At 45.0% G+C, this 10,000-nt stretch overlaps 2 protein-coding genes across 2 annotated transcripts in view; both read right to left on the bottom strand.

The window, feature by feature from the left end:
- fgf10b (fibroblast growth factor 10b) overlaps window positions 1–571 on the bottom strand; it is a 3,185-nt gene extending 2,614 nt beyond the window's left edge. Inside the window, exon 1 of the mRNA XM_046841987.1 lies at window positions 1–571. This exon is cut by the window's left edge and continues 84 nt beyond it. Within this exon, the coding sequence (XP_046697943.1) occupies window positions 1–361 (361 nt within the window). The 5' untranslated portion in view covers window positions 362–571.
- Window positions 572–2,424: 1,853 nt separating this feature from the next.
- The window catches only part of adamts12 (ADAM metallopeptidase with thrombospondin type 1 motif, 12), a 22,872-nt gene continuing 15,296 nt past the window's right edge, over window positions 2,425–10,000 (bottom strand). The window contains exons 17-25 of the mRNA XM_046841990.1: window positions 7,424–7,565; window positions 6,624–6,750; window positions 6,335–6,545; window positions 5,185–5,922; window positions 4,938–5,075; window positions 4,509–4,649; window positions 3,551–3,697; window positions 3,161–3,314; window positions 2,425–3,082 (exon numbers count right to left, since the gene is read on the bottom strand). Of these exons, the coding sequence (XP_046697946.1) occupies window positions 2,961–3,082; window positions 3,161–3,314; window positions 3,551–3,697; window positions 4,509–4,649; window positions 4,938–5,075; window positions 5,185–5,922; window positions 6,335–6,545; window positions 6,624–6,750; window positions 7,424–7,565 (1,920 nt within the window). The 3' untranslated portion in view covers window positions 2,425–2,960. The remainder of the gene's footprint in view (window positions 3,083–3,160; window positions 3,315–3,550; window positions 3,698–4,508; window positions 4,650–4,937; window positions 5,076–5,184; window positions 5,923–6,334; window positions 6,546–6,623; window positions 6,751–7,423; window positions 7,566–10,000) is intronic.

Raw genomic sequence — 10,000 nt, 5'->3', positions numbered from 1 at the left:
TCCGGCGGCGCGTGTCTCCCTGCAGGTGAGGATAACTGCGCGCGCGGCGTGTCGAGGCAGCGGCGGAGAAGCGTGGTGAGGAGGTGTTGGAGATGGAGATGGAGATGTCGGAGATGGAGATGGAGCCGGAGGTGTTGGAGATGGAGATGGAGCTGGAGGTGTTGGAGATGGAGCCGGAGTTGTTGGAGATGGAGCTGGAGACGTTGAAGATGTTGTCGGTGTTTGGTATGATACCCGGGAGCGCGTGCCGAGGTTCTCGCGCGATGCTGCAGGTGACGGTGCGCGCGCCGATCAGCGCTGTCACGAGCGCCGCGAGCGCACACAGCAACCGACCGTTAACCGAACACCATCTCACCTTCATCACTGCTGTAGAGCACCGGGGGAAGCATGACTGCAGGAACACACACACACACTCACACACACACACACACACACACACACTCACGAGCGCGCGCGCACACACACGCAGTGACCATAAAGAGCTCAGACACTGAAGGAAGTCAAAACACACACACACACACACACACACACACACACACTTGATGCATGAAATGATTTCAGGAGAAAGTCTCCAGCGCGTGTGCATGATGTAACCGTCTAATTTGCATATTAATTTGGATCGTCATGATCATTTGCATATCAGTGTGTTGTATAGAGGAGGAGGAGGAGGAGGAGGAAGATTTCTCTGAAGGCTCTTATTGAGCACAACATTTCTCAGATGATGTAGAGGAATGATCTCAGATCACAGCACCAGGAACAATTCACATATTCTATTCATTTATAATAAAGTGTGCGGGTCACTTCCGGTAGTGCGCTGGTGTGAGGACACACGCCTGGGATCTGTGAGAGAGATCATCTTAGCCTTTATCACATCACACAGGACAGTGGACATGCCTTTTATAGATCACCACACTTCCTCTGTGTGTGTGTGTGTGTGTGTGTGTGTGTGTGTGTGTGAGCTGATCTTTTACAGAGTCTGTGTCTCCTCAAACTCCACTATCTTATCTGTGTAGTGTCTTCTCTCCAGCATTGTCCTGCTGTCTCGTCTTCCTCTTGAAACCACACTCTATTTACCATTTCCTCTCTCTCTCTCTCACACACACACACACACACACACACACACACACACACACACACACACCTCATCCTTAGTCATTAACACAAACTAACAAATACACCTACACACAAACCATAGAACGTGGTAACACCAACAAACACACCAACAAACACACTAACACACACACACACACACACACACACACACACACACACACACACACACCAACAAACTAACTATCAAAATCAACAACAAATACTTTGACAAACACAATATCAAACACAATAACAAACACACCAAATATCACACCTAAAACAACAAACACAATAACAAACACACTAAGACCCCAACAAACACACAAACACAAACAAATACAACACAGTAAGGTGCCAACAAACACAACAAAACAACAACAAACACACAAACACACCATAAAACACACACACACACACACACACACACACACACACACACACACACACACACACAGTATGGTTAGGATTAAACCCACTAAGAAACCCACTAAGACACCACAAACACGGGTAGCATTAGGGTTAGGGTTTAAGATTAGGGTTTTGGTTTAGGGTTTAAGATTAGGGTTTAATGCTAGGGGTAGGTTAAGGGTTTAGGGGTAGTTTAAAGGTTGGGTATAGGGTTAGGTGTTAGGGCTAAGGTTTATGCTTTAGGGTTGTAGGTAGGGTTAGGGTTTAGTTTTAGGGGTGTGGTTAGGGTTAAGGGTTTAGGGGTAGCTTTAAGTTTAGGGTATAGGATTAAGGTTCTGGTTTAGGATTATGCTTTAGAGTTCGGGTAGGGTAATGTTATTATCTTTTTAAAGGTTGTGCAGTTAGGGTTTGGGATTTGGGTTAGGATTTAGGGGTTAGGGCTAGCATTAGGGTAAGGGTATAAGATTAGGGTTTAGGGCACAGCAAGACCCCAACAAACACACACACACACACACACACACACACACAAATACACTTACAAACACACTAATAAACACACAAAATGGTGTCCAATACACATTTTATTGATGTGAACTCTACACCATTCCACACACACAAATCACATCAAATTACATACAAGGAACACACTCAAGATCTTATGAACTCACTAAGAGCACCATGGGTTTCAGTCTCTCACACACACACACACACACACACACACACACACACACACACACACTGATATTTGCAGTGATTATTAATCCCAGGATATTTAGAAATATAATGTGTGTATACAATGTTGATAAACAGCACCAGAGTAGATGGTTTTGTTTTTTTTAAAGCACCTCAATACAAATCTCAAACACACACACACACACACACACACACACACACACACACAGACACACACACAGTAGATGATAATTAAGTAGCACAGCAGCTGATGGACAGTTTGCTGATTCACAGCTCCACATGTTCCCTGTCTCTCTGCATAGATGGTGTGTGTGGAGGTTGATGATGAGCTTCAGCTTTCTCCGTGGAGTGGACCAGGGTGTGATCACACATACCTCACTGTAACACAACTCATATTACATACAATACGTGTGTGTTTCATTCTGAACTGTTGATAAATGATCACAGCTGCACATGTGGTCATGTGAAACATCTGTAAAGCTCCTGGACATGACCGTGGTGTCCATCATGGAGGAGGTGGAGTAGTTTTTGATATTATAGAAAGTGATATAAAAATCTCACACTCATGCTGACAGGTTTCAATTCTCACATACACACAAGCTTCAAGTAAATAGCACGTGTGTGTGTGTGTGTGTGTGTGTGTGTGTGTGTGTGTGTGTGTGTGTGTGTGTGTGTGTGTGATTGTGCTGAAGGTCCAGTATTGTACAGTCTGAGGGCTGATGATGATCCAGCGTGACTCTGACCCCTGACCCCTGGGTGGGCGGATCTTACAGGCCGCAGGTGAGGCAGCACTGTTTCTGGATGGAGTTGAGGACGCAGCGACCGAGCAGCTTCAGGGTGGAGCAGAAGCGAGCGGACATGCTGTCTCTCTTACACACCTGAGACACATCTGATCCACACACACACACACACGTTAAGTGTAATGCGAGTGTGTAAAGTGTGTAATAAAGGTGTAGTGTTTGTGTACCTCTCTCAGGTGTGCACTCCTCCTCACCACACACACGTAAACTCTCAGGCCGGTCGCTTTCCACACACACTGCGCTGTTCACCTCGTCTCCTGATCCCTCGCTCACACACCTGATCACTCGCTTCTGTACACCTCCACCACAGCTCCTCGAACACTAACACACACATTATCACATTCTGTATCAAACACCTACTCCACTACCTTCAAATAGAGATATATATATATATATATATATATATATATATATATATGAATATTTAAATTAGGCCACACCCACAAACCTGTCACTACAGGTATGCTAATCTCTGTACATTGTGTTATTTTGTGTGTGTGTGTGTGTGTGTGTGTGTGTGTGTGTGTGTGTGTGTGTGTGTGAGACCCATCAGTGACCTGCTGCCAGGGTTCAGTAGCCCACAACACACACGGCTGAAGGTTACAGGGGGCAGAGCTTTCAGGTCTGAGACTCGTGTCACAGCGTTCAGGCTCCGGACAAAACACCCAGCGCTCCATCACTCCACCTCCACAACTCTGAGAGCACTACACACACACACACACACACACACACACACACACACACACACACACACACAAAGAAATATACAAAATGTACTAATGAATCTGTGTGTGTGTGTCTGTGTGTGTGTGTGTGTGTGTGTGTGTGTGTGTGTGTTTCCACTCTAGTGTAGGAGGTTGTTGGTCTGAGCAGTGAAAAGGTCTCAACACTCTGCCGCTCTGAGAGTCGACACACTGCACATCCCTGTACTTCACACCGCTCACACATCCATTAACACACTGACACACACACACACACACACACACACACACACACTAGTTTGGTGACAGAAGAATAAATATACACACAGTGTATAATTGTTATGAGAAATTGAAGTTCCTCATGGGTTCTCTGAGATCTCAGAGTAGAAGATACCAGGTTTAAAACTCTAACATCTGGAAACATTTAAAGGGGTGTGTAAACATGCCAACACATCAGCAAACTCTAGTAGTGTGTGTGTGTGTGTGTGTGGTGTGTGTGTGTGTGTGTGTGTGTGTGTGTGTGTGTGTGTGTGTGTGTGTGCGAGACCTTTCTCCATACAGCACAGGGTTGAAGGTTACAGTGTTGTGCAGGTTCAGGCTTCGCTGTACTGCTGCAGTCAGAATCGTGTCCAGAACTACACGCTACTGACCTCCACACTGCTCCCAGCCCACAGGAGGTAGAGCACTGACACACACACACACACACACACACACACACACACACACACACACACACACAAGAAATATACAAAATGTACTAATGAATCTGTGTGTGTGTGTCTGTGTGTGTGTGTGTGTGTGTGTGTGTATATACCTGTCCCCAGTGTGTGTGTTTCCACTCTAGTGTAGGAGGTTGTTGGTCTGAGCAGTGAAAAGGTCTCAACACTCTGCCGCTCTGAGAGTCGACACACTGCACATCCCTGTACTTCACACCGCTCACACATCCATTAACACACTGACACACACACACACACACACACACACACACACACTAGTTTGGTGACAGAAGAATAAATATACACACAGTGTATAATTGTTATGAAATTGAAGTTCCTCATGGGTTCTCTGAGATCTCAGAGTAGAAGATACCAGGTTTAAAACTCTAACATCTGGAAACATTTAAAAGGGGTGTGTAAACATGCCAACACATCAGCAAACTCTAGTAGTGTGTGTGTGTGTGTGTGTGGTGTGTGTGTGTGTGTGTGTGTGTGTGTGTGTGTGTGTGTGTGTGTGTGTGCGAGACCTTTCTCCATACAGCACAGGGTTGAAGGTTACAGTGTTGTGCAGGTTCAGGCTTCGCTGTACTGCTGCAGTCAGAATCGTGTCCAGAACTACACGCTACTGACCTCCACACTGCTCCCAGCCCACAGGAGGTAGAGCACTGACACACACACACACACACACACACACACACACACACACACACACACACAATGAGAATATAAATGTTTTAATGAGAGCAGAATATCAGTAAGACTGAAAGACGTTACCTCACTCCAGTTGCCCGTGACCCAGAATGCCGCTGTGCTCCTGCCTCTTCCTGTTTTGGTCACTTTGGATCTGCTGGAGTTCCTGTGTGTGTGTTTGAGCTTCTTCATTGCTGAGTGTGTGTGTGAAGGGTTGTGTGATCTCACCTGGACCTTCTGCTTGTGTGTATGTGGATTCTGAGAGGTACTTCTGTGTGTGTTTGTGTGTGTGTGTGCTTTAGCAGGTATGTGTGTGTTTGTTCTTGTCCTGACTGGTTTTGCTGTAGTAAGGAATGTGTGTGTTGTGTCTGGTTGTACAGTGGTGTGAGATGTGTGTGTAGTGCTGAGAGGTGTATGAACGGTGAACCCGTCCTCTCTCTCGTCCTCCATGATGTAGTCATATCCTGGTGTGTACGCTGCTCCGTGCTGAAGGTCCGTGCTGCCCTCCTCCTCCTCCTCCTCTTCACCGGTGTGTGTGATGTTCTCCACACTGCTCTTATTAACCAGGATGAAATCCTGATCGTCTCTGTGTAACACACTCGGCGTAGGAGTGTGTGATGTGTATGGTGTGGGTGTAGGTGTGAGGTCATCTGGCTCATGCTCCGGGGTCGGGGTGGAAGGTTGTGCTCGGATTCTGGAGCAGCTCTGGAGGTTGCAGAAGGTTGTGGATCGAGGTCGGGTCACAGGGTCACAGCGGATCTGGGGCTCTAATACACACTTCACGTCCCGAGATTTCACCCCTCCCCCACAGGTCAGAGAGCACTGCAGGAGCAACAATCACATTGATTTACCAGTGATCTGGTGGTCAAGCATGAGATGATTCCTAACGATCCCATAAATTACGCTGTGATGTTGGGACTCCATCTTGTGTTCAAGTTCTCCATTAAAGCATGATGTAGTCACCATGCAACCATGTGATCTACTGATCCCATCACCAGGAAATCTTGTGGCCTAGCAACTCTGTGATCCATTACACTAGAGACTCCACAATCCCAGTGATCGTGTGACCTTTCATCAGTGTTAAATCCATGATCTATCCCATAATCCTGTAATCTGGTGATTTAGTGACCTGGTGATTAAATACCACAAATGAATTCATTGATCCAATTACCCCTGACCCTGACTGATCCTGAGAACCCATGACCCTGTGGTGGTGACCCTGTGGGAGTCTCACCTGGCTCCAATTTCCCACCGTCCAGGCCGAGCCGCAGGTCACGTTGCGGTTGCAGCTCACCACAGCTTTAGGTCTGGGGAGTTTCCTGCAGTCGCCGGGGTGCAGCACTCTCTCCTCTCCTGCTACGGTTCTAACACATAGAACCGTGCGCTTTCTCACTCCATTAGAACCGCAGGAGGCCGAACACGACTGCCATCCACCCACCCACCACCTGGGGATCACATGTTCCTCTTTCAGCTCCTCGTCTACACAGAATATTATCTGGGACATTTCAGAAAAAAAAACAGACCTGGCAGGACAGTCCATGTCCTTACAGTGACGATGTCTGTCCTCAGGCCGAGTTTCCCCATCACACAACTCCTCATCCACCACTCCAACATCTGCTCTAAAACACCGCACCGGCTGCTGCTGCTCACCTGCAGGACCAGCACCAGGACAACATCAGCACCAGGACCATCACCAGGATAGGACCATGACCAACACGTCCAGGTTCAGGACCATCATCAGCACCAGGACAGGACCAGCATCAGGGGTTATTACAAACCACATGGTGGAGAAGGACACACCCATAATGCACTAACACACCCATTATATCAGATTTAACAGCTGCTGTCCTCCATGTCCACACTTATACTTCCTAAAGAGACGTCTAGACACCAGGTCTCTCTACAGTTTGACCACTAGAGGTTAGTCAAGGACAAAAGAAATGAGAAACCTTCTTTAAGATCAAAGTAAAAGCTCTTCCTCACCACCTGGAGCTACAAATAAAAATAACCCACTTGCCACGTTTCAGCATGCAGTGTTAATATCTCCCCCAGTGTGTGTGTGTGTGTGTGTGTGTGTGTGTGTGTGTGTGTGTGTGTGTAACTGTTGTGGTTTGGCAGTGTGTATAATATCCATTTATCCAGAATTATACAAATATGTGAAATGAGATGATAGACCCTGGTGTTGATCTGAACCTGGACTGTTCACTCTGGAGCTGGTAGATGTTTGTGTAGATGTGATTGTGTTGCGCTCACACAGAGTTTCACACATTATTATATAGTTTCTTGTGCTGTGCTGTAGATGTGATTGATGTTGTGTCCTCACCTTGTCCACAGGTGGCGCTGCACTCAGTCCAGGCTCCGTATTTCCAGAGGTACTGAGGTTCCAGCAGATCATTATCCCCTGAGGTGTTCTTCTTCATGATGAACTCGTACCGCACGCCGAGGTTTGTCTCCTGAAACAGCAGCTATAAAAAACACACAGAGAGCCACAATGTAACAGACACTCAGCACATACACTCATACACACACTCACATACACACTCATACACACACTCACATACACACTCATACACACATACACACACTCACATACACACTCATACACACACTCACATACACACTCATACACACACTCACATACACTCATACACACACATACACTCATACACTCACACACACACACTCATACACACTCACATACACACTCATACACACACTCATACACATACACTCACATACACACACACTCACACTCATACACACTCACATACACACATACATACACACACTCACATACACACTCATACATACACACTCATACACTCATACACACACTACATACACACTCATACACACACTCACATACATACACACTCATACACACACATACACACACTCATACACACTATACACTCATACACTCATACACACTCACATACACATACACACATACACACTCATACACACACTCATACACACTCATACACTCACATACACACTCATACACACATACACATACACTCATACACACATACACACTCATACACACACACATACACACTCATACACTCACATACACACTCACTCATACACACACTACACATACACACACACACTCATATACACACTCATACATACACTCATACACATACATACACACACTCATACACACATACACATACATACACACACTCATACACACTCATACACACACATACATACACTCACATACACACTCATACACATACACTCATACACACTCATACACACATACACATACACTCATACACACTCACATACACATACACATACACATACACATATACACTCATACACTCATACACACTCATACACACATACACACACTCATATACACACTCATACACACACACATACACAAACACTCATACACACACTACATACACTCATACACACATACACACACTCACATACACACTCATACACACACTCACATACACATTCATACACACATACACACACTCACATACACACTCATACACACACTCATACACACACTCACATACACACTCACATACACAAACACTCATACACATACATACACACTCATACACACACTCACATACACACTCATACACACATACACACACTCACATACACTCATACACACACTCATACACACACTACATACACACACACTCATACACACACTCACACACTCACATACCTCATACACACACTCATACACTATACACACACTCACATACACACTCATACACTCATACACACACTCACATACACACTCATACACACATACACACACTCACATACACACTCATACACACACTCATACACACTCACATACACACTCACATACACAAACACTCATACACACACTCACATACACACACTCACATACACACTCATACACACACTCACATACACATTCATACACACACTCATACACACACTCACATACACACTCACATACACAAACACTCATACACACACTCACATACACATTCATACACACATACACTCATACACACACTCACAAACACACTCATACACATACACTCATACACACTCATACACACACTCACACACACATACACACACTCATACACACACATACACACACTCACACACTCACATACACACTCATACACACACTCATACACACTATATTATATATACACACTATATTATATATACACACTATATTATATACACACACTCATACACAAACACTCATACACATACACACTCATATACACACACTCACATACACTCATACACATACACACATACACTCACACACACACTCATACACACACACTCACATACACTCCTTACACACACACACACTCATACACACTCATACACACTCACTCATACACACACTCCATACACACATACACACACTCACATACACACACTCATACACACACTCCTTACACACACACACATACACACTCATATATACACTCATACATACACACTCATACACACTCACACATACACACACTCATACACTCATACACACTACATACACTCATACACACTCCTTACACACACTCATACACTATACACACATACACACACTCATACACACTCACATACACTCATACACACACTCACACACACTCACATACACACATACATACACACACACTCACATACACATTCATACACACACTCATACACACTCACATACACTCACATACACAAACACTCATACACACTCACATACACATTCATACACATACACTCATACACACTCACACACACACTCATACACACATACACACACTACACACTCATACACACATACACACACTCACACACATACACACACTCACACACACTCACACATACACACTCATACACACACTCATACACACTATATTATATATACACA

Source organism: Silurus meridionalis, chromosome 27, assembly GCF_014805685.1.
Source record: "Silurus meridionalis isolate SWU-2019-XX chromosome 27, ASM1480568v1, whole genome shotgun sequence".
In the NCBI taxonomy this organism is placed as follows: domain Eukaryota; kingdom Metazoa; phylum Chordata; class Actinopteri; order Siluriformes; family Siluridae; genus Silurus; species Silurus meridionalis.
Note: the sequence above shows the minus strand (reverse complement) of the source record. Positions and strands in the feature narration are given on the sequence as shown.